The 17,918-nt window shown below is 44.9% G+C and overlaps 1 protein-coding gene across 2 annotated transcripts; it reads left to right on the top strand.

The window, feature by feature from the left end:
* The first annotated feature begins 47 nt into the window (after positions 1-47).
* On the top strand, positions 48-17,918 carry map3k3 (mitogen-activated protein kinase kinase kinase 3). Of its 2 annotated transcripts, XM_054758883.1 has the most exons (18): positions 48-896; positions 1,334-1,435; positions 3,367-3,435; positions 4,663-4,784; positions 5,229-5,269; positions 6,236-6,335; positions 6,399-6,512; positions 7,884-8,004; positions 8,454-8,587; positions 8,815-8,888; positions 9,453-9,520; positions 9,641-9,736; positions 9,825-9,986; positions 10,198-10,346; positions 11,065-11,196; positions 14,666-14,795; positions 14,866-15,043; positions 15,156-15,395. In XM_054758883.1, the coding sequence occupies exons 3-18, from the start codon at positions 3,432-3,434 to the stop codon at positions 15,382-15,384; spliced, it is 1,854 nt and encodes a 617-aa protein (XP_054614858.1). In that variant the 5' UTR covers positions 48-896; positions 1,334-1,435; positions 3,367-3,431; the 3' UTR covers positions 15,385-15,395. The 2 variants fall into 2 exon arrangements, with proteins under 2 accessions (XP_054614858.1, XP_054614857.1); XM_054758882.1 differs by lacking the exon at positions 1,334-1,435 and having other exon boundaries at positions 15,156-17,918.

Below are 17,918 nucleotides of genomic sequence, written 5' to 3'. Positions count from 1 at the left end.
CATACGTAACGATCGCTCCGCCCATACGGTGGCGCGCGCTCCTGCGGTCACATCTCCAGCAAGAAGAAGTAAAGTGCGCGCCCCCGTGGCTGCACGGCGGTCATTTAGTAGCTATTCGAACACTCAAAAAAAAAAAAAATCACCCGGGTAATGAATAAAAAGACGTCTTGTCGGGGACTACTGCACCAAGAACGTGTCAAGACGTTTTGGAAAACATGGCGGTGTCTTTTTTTCAGGAAGACTTGGACGCTTAAAAGTGGGTTCCGGTGGTGAAATGTTTTTTTTTTTTTTTCTGTCAGGAAGTTGAATGTAGTCGCTTGAAAATGATTTTGTTGTTTGTTTTGTTTGGGAGACCGCATCGTGTACGTACATGATCACTTTGCTGCCGTTAAAAAAGGAGCTGGTCGTGCTAATTTAGTCCGTTTGGCTGCCAAATGAACTCGAGGCAAAGTTCTATGAAGTCTGACGAGGTTTATGCTGCTGCGCCATAAGTAAGCGTTTTTGTTTGTTTGTTTTAGTACTTAACGTTCCGTTTAGTTTTAGTACACACGCCATATTCCCACATACTTCTTGGCACAATTGTTGGACGTAGCAGGAAGAGAGGCCAACTCTCCTGAATTATGGATACACATAAATCCAAGGAGTGAATGGGACACCTTCCTCATCCAGATGTTTGTCCAGAACATATTTAACAAGTTCTCCAAAAATGCGACGTTTAAGAACACCTCTTAAGGAATATTTCCGGTCTAAACCCCCTACGTGACCCTGTTTGTTTTTACCTGGGAACTGTCATCGAGCGTGGAGACGCCCACCTGTGTACACCATGGCCCTTCATGGCGCTGCCCTCTGAGGATGATGATGATGAAGAGTCTGATGGGAGGACACACGTGACACAGGTGAGGTTGGGGACGGGGGTGTCTGTCGTTGTGAAGTGATAGCTGTCTTCCAGGTGTGTGCATACCAGTAATAATGTCACAATGTGGCCCTAAAGGGAAGTGATGTAAACATCGCCTCAATAGTAGAATAGCACACATATGTGTTGACATGCATGACCTCAGCATAGACCTCCACCAGGGCCAAATTCCTTATTACTACTTCCTGCAAAGTTTGAATTAGAGCTTTTAGGCTTTGGTGGAGGTTTTTTTTCTACTTGCAAGGCAGGAAAGTTATGGAATGCTCATAAAGACCAGTTTGGAACATTCCGGATCTGAGCAGGTGACAGTGGATTACTGTAAAAAAGTAACTGTGGAGAAGCTGGGAAGAATGTAATATGATTCAACATTGCTGTAAAGCACTAGGTTGAAGCAGAATTTATTATCTTACTCCTATATAGTGCATGTTGGAGTTTTTATGCTGAATGCCCTTCCTGACGCAACACTCCCATTTATCCGGCCCTGAGACTGGCACTGGAGATGTGTACCACTGCACCACCAGGGCAAGTAAATTCAAAATATGTGATTAAATAACTATTAAATAATAAGTCACGATAAATGCTATCAGATACTATGGTTCTTTCAGCATATACAATGTAAACACTATATGTATGAATTGTAACTGGCTCCTATTAATACATTGCTTCAGTTCCTTACGTTGTCCTTGCCATGATTTTACTCCACATATTGATATGCTAAAGGTGTTTTGTGCAGCAGCGTTTCCAACAGGTCTGCAGTTTATCTGTGATGGTGTGTTTGCTTGTGCGAGATGGCGTCGTCGTCTAATTTGCATAATTCAGAAAGCCCTATTATAATGTGATTGTGAGCAAGGGAGAGCAGATGGTGCCAAATGTAAAGAAACCAGAATAAAAGATGGCGCTAAATCCTTCTGTGGCAGTCCAAATTGAACTGTGGCGGGCTGCCACAAATAAATAATGTATTGGAAGCCTTGGTGCAGGCATACAGATGTTGTAAATGTAAGATTTTCTTGTTTTAAAATAGTGGTTGTGTATTATCAGGAAGCAGATTGTTGTTTGCTTTTGTGTGCATCCTTTTTGCAGTTGACTTTAGGAATACTGCAGACGGTTTGTGTGTAAGCAGAAAAAGAATGCAGACATGCAAGATGATGTCACTGCAGAGTGTCAATGAACATGAACTATCTTCATTTGAAAATAGGTTAAATAAACAGTTGCTCTCTTGTACATGAAGAACATTAGAGGCCTGTTTCACATCCACATGATCGCTAGCCTGAGCGGGAAGCAGGACTGGGAAAAACAGCCTCAGACTAAACACCTCCAGAGGCAGAGAGAAGGAGGGAGGAGGGAGGAAAATCCTTGTAAATCCTGCGAGTCCTAGAAATGCGATACAAGGAAAATAAAGCGGGCACAGCTGAGTGGACTGGCAGAGTGTTGCCTCTTCTGCCGCTGAATTCCCCACATTCCAGTCGGAAGCTAATCGGAATCAGGTGGAGGGCAGCAGCGGGCAGAGGTCACTCGACCTGGGTACTGATCATTCCCAGCATTCCTTGAAGTAACCACCTTGTCAAACCTGGGGTATTTATTGATCAAATAAATGGTGTGATGATCACGCTGAAGGGCTTAAACACCTTCCCTGTTGGCAGCTGAGCATGCGAGCAGCAGATGCTTGAAAGCAGCGCGGCAACGCTCCGCTGGCCGCAGACGGACGTGCCCGGCATTCCTGTGGGTGATTATTACCCAGAAGTCGGATGGGTTGCCATGGGTGCCGATGCTGCCCGTGCCGTGCGCAGAACAGCTTTCCCGTGTTTCATCCCAAACATCAGATGTAAGCTGCATATCCTCTGCAGCTACAATAACATCAACTCTTGTGCTGTCAACATGGTTTGGGCCTTCAAGATCATTTGGGTTTTTTTTGTCTGATTTAGGGCATTAATCCCTGAAAGTTAGGCAGACGTTGTTGCCATGGCGACATAGTTGCTCTGTCTCAAATGGAATACTTCTGTCAGTATGCGTCTATAAGTATACCATGTACACTGTGTACTTCATTCCTGGGTGCGTGAATTTTGACTGCAGTGCTGTCCGTGACTGTCGTTGCACACTTAGGGGAAATGACTCCTGCAACGTCTGTATTATCATCATCTACCCCCACCCACCACCACAGATAGATTGCAGCCCGCCCTGTGGGAGACACTGCCGCTTGTCTGCATGCAAGCCACAGCTCTGCTCGAAAGCACGTTCCTGCCGCAGTCAGGTTTCCCTCGACGGCTCTCCTACTTGAGAGTTTGTTTACCATCAAGATGGCAGCACTTGCATCCTGACAATTGTTGCGCGTCTGGCTGATAACCTTTGTCTTCTCCTGTCTGACTCACATCCTTCTGCTGCGTCTGCAAAAGAAAAACATCACCACAAGCCTCATTATGAAGACACGATTTTGAAAATGTGTTTGTTTATTGCAGTTGGCCTGGCAGCACTTCTGGAGATTGGTTTGAGGACCACTCGGGCACTCACGCAAGCACCCACAATGAGTAAGTCCTCAAAATGCTGATGCGAGACAGACATTTCGGGTTTTTCTCATAAATCAAACATGCACCACACTACACCCCCCCGAGGCCAAGGCCCGTCAGAGCGGCCGCTGCAGACTCCGGCGGGTGAAGGATTGTGTTTCCGTGCCGTAAGACAGGGGGTTCTGGTTCTCCTTGCCGCCCCGGGGCCGTGTGATGTCGGTCCAAGCTACACATGTGGAATGTTTTCTCTCCATGAGCCCGTCCAGCGAGGCAAAACCTGCCCACAGATCAAACGTGGGAGTAGGCACATGAAAAAAAAATCAACCCTCGTACGCCTCAACACACCATTGGACATTGGAGTCTCTTTACTGTGCACGCCCACTTACACCTCTGCCATCCGTTTTACAGTATAGCATGCTTCTAAAACCACCTTTACACCGAGTGCTTCAGTCCAGGAAATGTAAATTCTGATGTGTCTGGCGTGTGTAGGAGTAAAAAGTGTGACAGCAGCATGGCGACGCAGTGTAAGGCGCCAATGAATTCAACAAAGAAGAGGAAGGCCACACGGTAAACAACAGGCAACAATAGAGGACATCTTTCTTCTTGTTTGTTTTGTTTTTTGTCTTCTTCCCATTCTGGAAGTGACCATTCTCAGTTCACCAGTCAACACACTGCACTGGGTGTAGGCACCCTACCACAGCACTCGGTACCTCAAAAAGCCTTATGCATTAGTTATCGCAATACTCAGCATAGTGATACAATTTCAGTGGCTCCCACAGGGCCATAATCTATTGGTGGCAGCAGTGGGTTGCGTACTTGGCGAATTTGCACAATTAGCCGTGTTACATTTTGCACAAAAAAAATGCAAAAGGCAAAACAATTGTGGAGAACTACTACGTGAACTTCCTTCTATTGCAACGTTTTGCTTAACGGCACAAATGAAACTGAGCGCTTTTTAGATCACTTGTAGAGAAGAGCGATACGTGCTTTCATGTCAAAAGACTCTTCATTAGATTTGTCCCTAGTTGCTTTTTGTGATCCCTCCTGCTTTGTCTTCCTATTCTCTGGCAGACCAGGTGTGTTGTAATGCCTTTATGGCCCATGACGAACAGGTAGTCAAACCTATTTGTGGCAGTCCACTGTATCTGTGGCAGGCCGCCACAAGTAAATAAATGTATAGGGAAACACTGGTTTTGTAGAAAGGGGACTAAATTGTGGTGGGCTTTCTTTTTTTGTTGTTGTTTGCAGATGAACGCCAGGCTCTTCACTCCATCATGAAGGACCTCGTTGCCCTGCAGATGACGCGGCGCCAGCCAGTCCTGCCGTACGACGGCGGCAAACTGAAGACGGCAACTCAAGCTAACAGACAGGTGGGGTGGGGGGGTTATGTAAATTTAGGGAAATGATGGTAATCCATTTTCTGTACGGTTTACACAATCTAACGAGACGTAATATCAAGAATTGTGCCTTTGAAGAGATAATAATGCTCGCTTTGATTGACACACACACACACACACACACAATAATAATGTTCTTATGCATCATACTGAGGGTTGTTTTGACTTCACGTGTCTACATAAGCTAAGCAAAATATTACAGACATCTCTCAGACATCTCACCGCAATAGGTTATAACTAGGTGTACTTAATGAAGAGGCCGAGTGAGTCTGTGTGGACCTTGCATGATGTATTCTTTCTTTCATTATTCTCGTGGAAATTATGATTTTTATATTCCTGTTTGTCATCTCGTTGTCAAACACCCAAAGAATGATTTCATATTAAAAGTAACTTAAGCCTGCGTCTGTTTCCCCTCAGGAGGACGTCAGGATGAAGTTTGAGTTCTCGGGCGAGAGGAGGTGAGCCTGTTTACGTGCATGTGTGTGTTTTTACTTGAAGGGGATTACGGGAAGCTTGGCATGTCTCACAAAAGCTCCTACCTACTCATTTGTCCATAAATAAGAATGTCTTTAAAGCATGCAGTCAGGCAGCTGACTGTACGTACACGTCCGAACATACCTGTATGGCGTCAGTGTTTCCCACACAACTGCCATCTGTTGACCATCTCATTTGCATAATTTGCCATGACACAATTGTAATGAATGCAGTAGGGGGGGGGGGAGGCAAAAAGTGATTAAAAAAAACCATGAAAAGTAAAATGATTATGTTTAGAAATACAAATTGGATTTTCTTTTTGTTGTTTTTTTTATGTCACAAAGATGAGGGAAGGGTCCACAGCAGTACCTGCTGCTTATTGAGAAGAGCGATACGTGCTTTCATGTCTCTAAAAAAGACCAGAAAAAGTCACAAGACTTGCTTGCTTTGCTTTTTTGAAAAGAGTGTTTAGAGTGGTCTGAATACTCTCGAAATATAGTGACGAAAAGTGATCCCTCCTGCTAGGTGGTCTTCTTCTCTGGCAGACCAGGTGCGCATGGGGAGTGTGAAGAATCAGAGTTACAATGCCATCTACTGTACGGCTTTGCAACAACAAGCTACATTCACCGACGGTCCCATTACGGGTAGCGCCAAATCTATTTGTGGCGGTCCAAATGAATGTATGGGAAACACTGAGTATGTAGATCCATTTGAAGGAACATGCTCATTCAGGCTTTCTGTGCATGTGTGCAAACACTTGAATAGTTTTCTATGTGAGCTGGAAGGGGGGGTGAAAGCGCTGTGGTGAGCTTGTGGCTGCCTGCACACACCACAAGTATGCAAAGGTGCATACGGAGGAATTTGCTCACGCTGAAAACTGCAACTCGGCCGTTTTTCTCTCTCCCTTTATAGCTGTCAAGAAATATCTCCTAATACGTCCTCTTTTGTAGGATCCTGATGTTTGGACGACCTGTGCAGTTTGAGGACGTCCAGCGCAAAGTCAAGGCTGTGTTTGGCCAGCAGCTGGACCTTTATTACATGAGCAACGAGGTAGGGTGAAGCTCACACCCGATTCGCTGTGCAGGTTTGTTGAGGTGTGTTGCTTCCCCGCAGTTGTCCATCCCTCTGAGAGGTCAGGACGACCTCGACAAGGCCATCGACCTGCTGGACAGAAGCTCCAACATGAAGAGCATCAGGATCCTGCTGTTCGCTCAGGAGCACAACAAGGTGGAACACACACACACACACACACACACACATACTGACTTTGTGTTGACGACATACTATTGAATCACTGCTGTGTCTTCACCACATAGCTACTGTATGTTGTGAAAGCGGTTGGAGTTGGTGTGATGTTGAAAAATGACTGTTTCCAAGTCCCTTTACACAGCCCATTGTATAACAAGTGTTAGTATAAGGGGTTCGGAGTGTGTGGAATTGGGTAAATTTGTGTCTTCCCCACAAGTAAAACTTATTCTGGCAATGCGATGGCTTGCAATGTGTGCTAACGTATAACAATCATGCCTTTCCAAAGAATCTTTCAATACATGTAACAGGCTAGATACAGTAGTACTAACGTAGTGATAGCTACGCATTAGCTTTGCAGGCCTTCTCACGATGTCATCAGTGCCCTCAGAAACCCCAATACTTACCCACCTCAGCAAGGGGTAACCCTTTTAATTAACACATAAAAAAGAAGACAAACAAGCACGTGCTACTTCCATGACTCAAGTGTCCAAAGTCCAACCACGGGCCATTTTAGGGCTGTTTTCAGCAAAAATAGTGTTGATACTAATGTTTCGACAAATAATCCTGATATTCAGCATTCACGGCCTCACAAATTTGCTGATTTTTGGTCGAAATTGTATTTTTTAATTTTTCTCAATGAAAATAGGCTGGTTTTTCCACCAAAAACACATCTTTTTCACCATAAGTTGGTTATAATTTATGAATACGTCATAATACAGGTAAAATGTACCACTTGTTACAAAGCACCAAATTATTACCTGTTTACGTCTTTATGATTCATGGTCCAAATAAGTTGTGATATTTTGCGCTTTGTTTGGTGGTCCTGGAACGCACCATATTTGGAGCAGGAGGGCTTGGGGCAAGCCATGTCTCGAAAAGACATTTTTATGGGCGAATGAATCACTCGTGGGGTTTTTTTGCCATTCGCTGGTGGTCCTGCACACTTTGTCGCCTATAACACAAAGCTGACATGCAGGCACGTCTTTCTTCCAATGAATAGAACTTCTGAGCAGATCTACATTGGCTTGGATTCAGCGTGTTTACACTACTAAAAATATCGAAATGGCCACTGCATCCTTTTGATTCTTCAGAACTCACAGTTTGGACACCCCTGCGCAAAAGCCTGGGTCACAGTCGGTTGTACGGGCTCCTACGGCCGGTTTACGTGCAAGAAATGTGGAGGGCGTGTGTGGGACGTGTTGATTTTCGAGTCGTAGATCCCGTTGTGACCTCGGCTTAAGAAATATCTCAATGACTGCAATGGCTCACTATCACCTGTGCAGGATTAAAGTGGTATTGCACAGCACTAGCTTGTTGACCATCAAATGCTCTCCCCTCTTTCCCTTACAGGCCCCGTCCCCGTCCCCCCATGTGCCGTGCAAGCAGGTGAGGATCAACGCCTCCCAGTCCACTGGAGACGTCAGTACAGTGTACCAGTCCTCTGAGCCTAGGGGGCGCCATCTTTCAACAGGTATGCCGCCCCGCTATCGCTGTAGGTCATGTTTAATCTGACCGACTCATGACCTTCTACTTTTTTTTAATATTCAGCCTCAATGTCGTCATGCAGGCTTTAGTCTTCTTCCCCCTGGCTGTTCTTCCCCTTCTAGGGACGACTCCTCTTCCTTTTCCTGTTCTCCAATACTAGATGATGCCTTCTGGCCCACCGCCAATCAGATTATACCACGCTATTAGTGTTGCCGGGATTTATTTTTCCTCTGGCGCGGGTGGGGATCTCAGCAGTGGCTCCAGTGTTGGACGTTCTGACGGCGTCAGACTGTGAAAACTTGTATTTGATGTCTGCTGTGGCGAGAGAGCTGTTTAATTCACAGCCCGCACTTCACTCCTGCCGACCGCAGAGTGCATTTAGTTTACAGTCAACATTTGTCCTGTTCCTAATAACCCCCCCTTTTGAGTTTCCAGGTTCTCAGAACACGGGGAGAAGCTCGCCGCCTCCCGGCTACGTGCCAGAACACCAGCAGAGGATCGCGCGCCAAGGTTCATACACCAGCATCAACAGCGAGGGGGAGTTCATCCCGGAGACCAGCGAACAGTGTGTGAGTCATAGCACCTATAATCATCTTCATTAGTTAATGTCGCCTCTCACAGACAAGAAACTTCAGCTAAAGCATAGCTTTTGAAGCTACATTTTCCGTGTAAGAATGTTGTTGGGAGTGTGAGGTCAAACAAACTGTGCCGTGAGTTCACACTCGCATCTGATGTGTTGCATGCACTCACAAGGAGGACGTTGCATGTGAAAATCTTTTCATTGTGCTCCGTGCAGGTGCTGGATCCTTGGAGTAGTGCAGAGAATTCAGTGTCTGGAAGCTGTCAGTCTCTGGACAGCAACTCGGACAGGTCAGCAGCATTCCTTATGTATAAAAATATACATCATTTAGATGTTTACCTCCACCAGGGAGCTTGTGTTTTCATTGACATGGCTTTTGTGATGTACAGCAGATCCCCGTATATTCGCTCCCCCGCATATTTGCCGATTTCTTTTCTCTCCTTTGAATTGTAAATAATTAGTTAGTTTTTTTTTCTTTCTGGTAACTTGAAGAGAAAGTGGTTTGATGGTACTGTCATCACGTTTATATTTTCTGCCATTCATTTTTTATTTTTTTTAAATGAGCATTACTTGTCCCTATGAAATGAATAAAGTTCCCACGCCTAGCTTAGACATTTATATCTCATTAGATCAGGTTGTTATCAGTGGTGTTGGTGTAGGCTCTTACTGCGTATTCTCTTGGATCCAGAAGAAATGATGAATCACTTTGAGACTCTTAGCTGTTTAGATCCAAGATCTGATGTGAGAAATGTTAAAAATCCTGGCAGAGGTCTGCTTTCTCTGTGTGAGCTTGCTTTCTTTTTTAGTTAAAATGGAATAAGTAATAAAAGATACTTAGCTCTCCTGTCCTTCAGCCCCGCCCTGAGGAAGTCTCGCATGCACAGAGCCAAGAGTTACCCTGACAATCGACAAGAGTTCTCAGGTGAGCAACCAAAAACATGCTAACCTGCGCACACAGTTATGCAAGGTATATTTTACATCATTATTACTCAGTGTTTTCCAGTAATGACCTCTGTACTATCTGGTTTCAATTCTGTTTCAGACAGAGAGAACCACATCTATGACCGCTTAGTGGGCAAGGGAGGCACGTACCCTCGCCGCTACCACGTCTCGCTGCATCACAAGGACCACAGTGAGGGTACGGCGACGACATCATCACGTGCCGACTCCTCCCTCCCTCGCGGTTTTCTGTCAAGCAAACGGCTTCTTTCTTCCCGTTTCATCAGGCCGGAGGACGTTTCCCAGGATCCGTCGCCCCCAGGGGAATCTTTTCACTCTGGTTCCTTCACGACGCTCGCTGAATGGCAGCGAGGAGAGCGTGGGCAGCTGGCAGCTGGTGGACATGCAGGGAAGACTCCGCCCACAGGAGCGCTCTGTCACGCATAAATGTAAGTGGAGGATGTGCCAACTTTTTTTGTGACCATACCATGGCCATCAATCAACACAACGCACCCTCCAGGCACCCGACCACTGTGGTTGGTACTTCAACAGTAGAGTGCCAAAAAGTGGCATCGATCAGTTATTTCGGTTCCTTACAGCTGGTGACAGTAGAGACACAAAAATTAAAATCCAGAATTGACTCTGCTTGATGGTTTCCAGCGCCCAGCGCTCCGGTGACATGGCGGCGGGGGAAGCTTCTCGGCCAGGGTGCTTTCGGGCAGGTGTACCTGTGCTACGACGTGGACACTGGGAGGGAGCTGGCCGCCAAACAAGTCCAGTTTGATCCCGACAGTCCTGAGACCAGCAAGGTGAGACGGTCCCTTCCTGTCACCAACTCCCCCTTGTTGCACATAAAAATTGCACAGCTTGGTTTTACACTTGCATGACATTTAAAATGTGATTTTGAGGTTAGAATAAGGTTTTATAATGGCACAAAGTTTGGCCCTGGAACCCATCATTTTTACTTCCATTACTTCCTGGGAAAAACTGTTGACCAGCATCCCGGATGATGTCCCACTGTGAATCACATTCCGTTGTGTGACTGATGTCAGATGCGGAATCATCACCACGGACAGCAAGGATGAGCTCATCTGCTTGGAATGCAGCTTGCTAGTTAGCCTTAAATGAATCATCAAGCTAATGTTGGTCTTTGCTTTGGTTAAGATGTAACTTTATTGCATCCTCTTAAAACAGAAATGGATGGGGAACTTCTGAATGCACTGATGGCGATGAATAGTTTGAAGGCACTGGTGCAGTGGATATTCAAATCTTACATATTCTCAGTTTTTATTCATTTCCTGTCGTTACCTACATAAGCTGTCACTTCCTGCGTCTGCGTGTCTTCGCTGTGCTTTTTATTGATGCCAAACGCCCACTCATTTAAAGGGCTGGGCTTGGGTTCATTATGGGCCTGCCTGCTATGCACGCACCCACTCACTGCCACATAAAAAAAACAAAAAATCATTTCAGGTTTTGAAAGGAAACAATAGTGAGGTCAACGCTGAGTCATCACTGTCATCCGTGCAGGAGGTGAGCGCCTTGGAGTGTGAGATCCAGCTGCTGAAGAATCTTCATCACGAGCGCATCGTGCAGTACTACGGCTGCCTGAGGGACCACAACGAGAGGACCCTCACCATCTTTATGGAGTACATGCCGGGGGTGAGTCCTGCACCTCTTTCACTCTTTAAACAAACATAAAGGTCATTTGAAGGTCTTTTTCACACAGCAACATAACCTCATGATTTTTTTTTTATGAAATACTTTCTCTTATCAAAGGAATACAAATAACTCAAATCCCTCTTTGGATGACAAGAGCCCCACTCCCATCCTGCACACAAGCAGCAAATGTTCCACTCTTGTGTTCCCGGGCCAACTCATTGACAATTCCAAAAAGTAGATAACGACATGTCGTGAGGTGGTTTTGGTTTTCCCATGATCTACTGCTAAAAGAAAAGACTTTCTGGAGTTTGTTACATCTCTTTCCAAGCTCCGCTCAGTCAGAATACAACATTGTCCCAAATAAGTTGTTTTTTAATCCGGGGGAAGCAAAAGGACCTGTTTTCATACTAAACACACAAAGTTAAAACGTTCCTAAGATGTTGGTCAGCATAACCGGAGCCATTGCTTGCACATTTACTAAATCTAAGTCGGGGGTGTATGAGTGTGTATGAGCGTGCGCATAGGGGTGTGTTTGTGCGTAGGAGTGTTTATGTGCGTGTGTGTGGGTGCGTAGGAGTGTGTATGTGCGTGCGTGTGTGTATTTTTATTTATTTATTTATTTTAGTTATTTATTTTGGGGGGGGGGGCATACAGGGGTTTGCTCTGTGGGGTCAGGTGCTGGGCGATACATCTCTGCCGCCCGTGCCTCCGCCGGGTGGGTGGAGGGTGTGCCTCCTGCATCCCTTGGCGGGGCGGCCCTGTGTCGGGGGTCGGGCGGGGGTTGGCCCGGGGCGGGCCGGGCTCCGCTCCCTGGGGGTGGGGGTGGCGGTGGGGGGGAATTGGCGCTTCCGGCGCGGGCGGGCTTCTTTCCGGCTGTGGAGGCGTCTCTGGGCCTGCCGGTTTGTGGCCCCCGGTACCCGTCTGCCTTTGTGGGGTGTGATCTCTCGCTGGTCTCGGGGGTTGGCAGTCCTCCGGCCCGCTGGCGCCCTGTCCTTGGCTGGGATTACCTCTCTTCGGCCCCTTACTGGTCTTCCCGGGGGGGGGGGCTCTCTGGGCTGGCTCTTGGGGCACTGATCTTTGTGCTGCCTGCCCCTATGGGCCTGGTGGCCTTCTGGCGGCCGGGGCCCGGCCTTGCTATTTGGGGCGGGGCTCTCTGGGAGGTGGAAGGCGGCCCCTTTCCTTTCATGCACTCTCAGTGACAATCACACGCCCACACATTCCTGCACCTTTATATATATATGAAGTCTTCCTTACATACAGAGATACCTGTACATATGCACACTCACAGTACATACGTACTTCCCCACATTACTCACTGAGTTATCCAGGGTGTTATTATGTTGTTGGTTTTATTACAGCGACGGTGATTTCAGCAGTATGACTATATATATATATATGTGTGTATGTGCGGTATATATGTGTATATATATATATATATATATATATATATATATATATATATATATATGTATATATATATGTATGTATGTATGTATGTATGTATGTGTATGTATGTATATGTGTGTGTGTATATGTATTTTTTTTTTTTTTACAATGATGTGCATTACAGTAACTTTGATTCTATTCACTATCATGGATAATCATTTCATTACTACAGTTATGTGTGACTGTTTCAATGCGGTATTATCATGGTGATCACTATCATAATTCATCATTTCATGACTACTATTGTGTGCGACTGTTTCAATGCAGTATTGTCATTGTGATCACTGTCATAGGTCATCATTTCATGACTGCTATTATGTCTGATTGTCATTGACAGCTTTGTCATTGTGGTTGTTGATATTGATTTGTCCTTTATCCTTGTTCGTCTTTATAGTTGTCACGGACATTTATTTGCTGATGTCGTTCTGTATGTTTCTGTTGTTCTGTCACAATTGTTGTTGTTGCTGCTGTTGTCCTTGTCTCTTGTCTCTCTTTTTTTTGTTTTTGTCCCCTCTCGCCCCCCCCCCGTTTCCTTTTCTCTTCTTCTCTGTCCCCTCCTGCTCCGGTCCGGGCGCTCCAAATTTGCTTTATAAAAAAAAAAAAAAAAAAGTCGGGGGTGAGCGGGCCACATTGGGTCAAAAAAATTGGCGGGGGCGTCGTCTATATATAGGTGGCATCAAGCAGAACGACATACTAAATAACAAAAGCACAACACATCCATATCGAGTTAACGCCTCACATAAGTCAACCGCTAAACATAACGCATAACTTAAAACTGTTATATCCAAATGCCCGCAAAACATTCTGGGTAGTCCAGTTGTAACAACAATATGAAATATGAAATCATTGGATATCAAAAGTATGTTAACTCTTCCTTGTTTACTTCTCTGATGACCTCCTCAATATATTTTGCAATGTAGCAAAAATGCGACAAACACTGCAAAATGTTGGGAGAAAGAGTACCACAAGCTGCCCAGCACGCTTTGCGGCAGGAATATATGGGTGTTTTTTTTAGCATGGGTGTTGCATGTAGATATTTGTTGTTATGCCCACATGGTGCAGTAGGTACAGTAGGTTACTTTGTGCGTCGTGTGTTGACGTGTTGTGTTGTTTGGATGGCTTTTTTGTACAAACTACAGATTGCATCTGACTATTTTGGTGGCTCAAGCGTGCCGCAATAGCACTGCAAGTCAAGTTGCCAGCTACACTTTCCATGTTACAGATTTTAAAAAAGGAATTTGGGAATGCCCGGTGGGCCGGATTAAGACGCTTGGCAGGCCTGATGTGGCCCACGGGCCGCAGTTTGCTCACTCCTGCTCTAAGTTTAGGAAAAAAAAAACATTCATGTTGTTTTCATATGAGTCTACAGTCCATGCGGGCTGTAGTAATCCCTGACTGTATTGTGGCCCCGATGGGATTTGTCGCTGGAGTACCCAGCATGCCTTGTGGGTGCTTTGTAAATAACAGTTAAAGTTACGTGTTTGTCGCATGCGATTTATTGTTGTTGTGTGTTAAGGAGACAGCGGTGTTTGCCTGCTACTTGGAGCCAGTCCAAGAGAGAAGAGGGGTTGGCCACATTGAAGTGTGCAGTGCATCTTGTTGTAAATTATACAGTGCTGTTTTGTAGACGCCAATAAAAGGCTGATATATGCATTAGAATATTGTATAGTCTTATATAACAAAGCTGCTGCTTATTTTGCACTGTACAGGAAGTCACTGTGTGTTAATGCTGTGTAAATAGTGTGTAAATACGAGTGAGTGTAAATAGTAGTGATGTGGTGGCACGCTGCTTCGCAATAACGTGGAAGTTGTGGACATAAGCGAAATCGTTTTCTTTGAAATGACACCTTTTGGGTAATACATTTTATGTCAAGAAAAGTGGTCCACCATGTACGTCAACTTAAACGGGCATTTTATTAATAATAATAATAATAATAATAATAACATGGTGGACTGGGACTTGATAAGTTGTTCAACATACATGAGTTGGTGACTTAAACAGGTTGCACTTCCTTCTTGTCAGGGCTCAGTGAAAGACCAGCTGAAGGCTTACGGTGCGCTGACAGAAAACGTGACCCGGAAGTACACCAGGCAGATCCTGGAGGGAATGTCCTACCTGCACAGCAACATGATTGTGCACAGGGACATTAAGGGTAAACAACAACAATTATTTGACAGAAATAAATGCAGAAAGATGGTATCAGTGCATCGTTTCACTCTCAGGCGCCAACATCCTGCGGGATTCGGAGGGCAATGTCAAGCTGGGAGACTTCGGGGCTAGCAAGCGTCTGCAGACCATCTGCATGTCTGGCACCGGCATCCGTTCTGTGACCGGCACCCCCTACTGGATGAGCCCGGAAGTGATCAGCGGAGAAGGCTACGGTAGAAAGGCTGATGTCTGGTGAGCTGACTTCCTACTCACACATTCTGCATTGTGATTGGCTGGTGGTGTAGCAGGACAGCCATGTGATTGGGTGAAAGCTGAGAGAGTTGCAAATGTGTCTTTCTTTCAGGAGTCTGGGCTGCACCGTGGTGGAGATGCTGACCGAGAAGCCCCCCTGGGCCGAATACGAAGCCATGGCGGCCATCTTTAAGATCGCCACGCAGCCCACCAACCCGCTGCTGCCCTTGCATGCCTCCGACCAAGCGCAGGACTTTATCCGCCGCATCTTTGTGGAGGCCAAGCAGCGGCCCAGCGCCGAGGAGCTGCTGCGCCATCCCTTCTCCCAAACTGTGTGCTGAAGGCTGCCTAGCCTCTGAACTTTGACCCCCACCCCCTTAATGTAGCATGACTTCCACGCCATGGAAGTTCTCCTTTGCTCAAATCCAAATAGCTGGATGTTTTTAAGCTTTGCTGGACAGCTGCAATGTGCCGGTGCGCCACTTGTGTCTTTGTGGGTCTAGCAAACATGCAGTGGTGCTCCTCAGTGATCAGGGTTGCGTTCCTCTTTGCGATCGCCACATAGTGTTTGAGATAAGCGGTGACAAGTACAGTCATGCTTCCTTCTTTTTAAACAAGCACTACCTACCTTCTTGTTCTGATTAGGAAGCAAATGCAGCTTGTGAGAAGGTGTAACTTGTTAACGAGGAGTTTAGAAAGTGTGTGTTGTGTTGATTGGTCCATTAGTGGATCGTTGGCTTCGGGAAAGTGTAACGCTGAAAGTGTCCAGTAGGTTGTAGCCATGAGTCATTGGTTCAGGCAGCAAATGCTAGTCAGGTGGAAAATGATGTATACTCTCACCACTAGAGGCCACAATTCCTGTTCGTGCAAGAAATACGCGTCCTGCCCATCACAACAGGATTATTTCTTACTTTTATTTCCAAATTCACTCTCATCTGTGGTCTTACTCTAAGCCAGGGGTGTCCAAAGTGCAGCCAGAGGGCCATCTGCGGCCCGCAGCTTCTTTTTTTTTTTTTTTTTTTTTTTTTTTGAAGATTCAGTTCATCAAGAAAACAGCAGCAAAGAATGGAAAAAACAATGAGCACAGAAGTAAATGTAACGTGAAAACGTAGTCTTTTTGACACTGTGGATCCCCACTGTTTGGTTCCGGACCCACCCACGATTGGCGAAAATCAATAAAAGTGTCTCTTTTGACACACTGCTCACATCCCCGCCCTTCCAAAACTTCCTGCCATTGTTCACTCATGACACAATCCAGGTTTAAGCCCTAATAATTCCTAAAAAAATTCAAGTATTAAACACATTTTAAAGTATAAACCGCCACTGAATGGCACTGTAAGATGATTGATGAACAAATGGATTTATCAAGCCGTGGCAGCGTTAAAAAGCATTTGAGAGTTATTTATCAAGTTTCACTTTTGTTTAGCAGCAACTGTGGTACGTTCAGAGACCAACGGACAAAGTGCAAAAGCTCAACGCTTGGAAAAAAACATCATCAGTGAAGCATACAGACATAAACATGTACAAAAAAATGGGCAAAAAACAGACCATAAAAATTGTTTTTTGTTCCAAAAAATATATATGTTTGTGTGTGTGTGTGTATTTTTTGGACAAAAAATCCGCAATTATGCGGGGTCGCAAATGTAATGTGCGGGGATCCACTTTAATAATAATAATAATAATATTAATAATAATTGGCTCTGTCACCTGTAGCAAAGCTGACATGCAATCTGCTCTGGTTTTTAGCCTAGAAACAAAATTAAAAATATTAAATTGGCCCCCACATGCTTTGAATTTTTGTTGGTAATAGGTAGGAAAAAGTTTGGACACCCCTGCTCTAAGCCCACGCATTTTTTTGTTTTGTGTTACAGCAAAAGAAGCTTTTTATTTGTCAACGTCCACCTAAAAGCCTTAAGAGCAAACGTCTCACTGAGAAGCTTTAACGATCAATTTAGAATCAGATGCACTTTCAAATTACTTTTTTTTTAACTTCAAATGTGAAAACGTACTTTTATTTATGCCCCCTGGTGCCAGTTCACTTGGTTGACATAAGCAAATGTATATGTGTGGATATATATTTTTTTATATTCTGATCTTTATACTGTCTTTGGGGCCAAGAGGGGCAAATAAGTTGAAGCAGCTGGTGTTGCAAAATTACTTTTTTCTCTCCTTTTTTTTTTTGTAATTTGTGGAAAACAAACTCTGGCTGGCCGGGGCAAAGAAATGTTTTAATAATTCTACATTTAGACGACAGTTTTATTCATTGTTGACAAGTCTGTGTTGTCCTGTGAAGGAAAGTGGCGAGGAAAAAAAAGACCTTTTTAATCTGATTTCCTTCTGTGCTTTTCAGATATAATTATAACGAGCATGCAGGAGTTTGCTGTTTGACGACTTTGTTCGCCCCCGGGGTTCACAGGACCTTCTGCGGCCACAACATTAGGTACCCCTGTACTATTTAATCATTTAAAAAATATGAAAAATGGTGCCTTGCAATGATGACAATGCTTAGTTTTGATTGACCTTATGATCATCATTATAGTGTACAAGTGTACTGTATCGTACTGACAGCTGTTTAGAATATTTTAGCTACCTATGTGAAAGGGGCCAAATATTGGGAAATGAAAATGATTTGCTCCAGGTGTACGTAATGTTGTGGTGAGTCAGGCTACATGCTAAAGTACAAACCTCAAAAAAAACAAACCTCCGGGGAGAAAAAAGGAAGTAGTTTTATAGGGTTCTATATGCTCATGTATGTTAAAGATTATGTATCACGACGGGACTTGCAGTGCAAAGTCAAATGTATTTTACAGAAAGAAGAGTTTAATATGTACACACACAAACAGTGCCTTTGCAGTAGAATAAGCCAATAAATAGT

This window comes from Dunckerocampus dactyliophorus, chromosome 18 (assembly GCF_027744805.1).
Source record: "Dunckerocampus dactyliophorus isolate RoL2022-P2 chromosome 18, RoL_Ddac_1.1, whole genome shotgun sequence".
Classification (NCBI taxonomy): Eukaryota; Metazoa; Chordata; class Actinopteri; order Syngnathiformes; family Syngnathidae; genus Dunckerocampus; species Dunckerocampus dactyliophorus.
The sequence above is the reverse complement of the archived record's forward strand: the minus strand, read 5'-3'. Positions and strand labels throughout refer to the sequence as shown.

Excerpts from the sequence above, each read along its gene's own strand:
- map3k3 (XM_054758882.1), top strand. Across the intron at positions 6,336-6,398 it reads TTTATTACATGAGCAACGAG|TTGTCCATCCCTCTGAGAGG; the intron begins GTAGGGTGAAGC and ends GCTTCCCCGCAG. Across the intron at positions 6,513-7,883 it reads TCGCTCAGGAGCACAACAAG|GCCCCGTCCCCGTCCCCCCA; the intron begins GTGGAACACACA and ends TTTCCCTTACAG.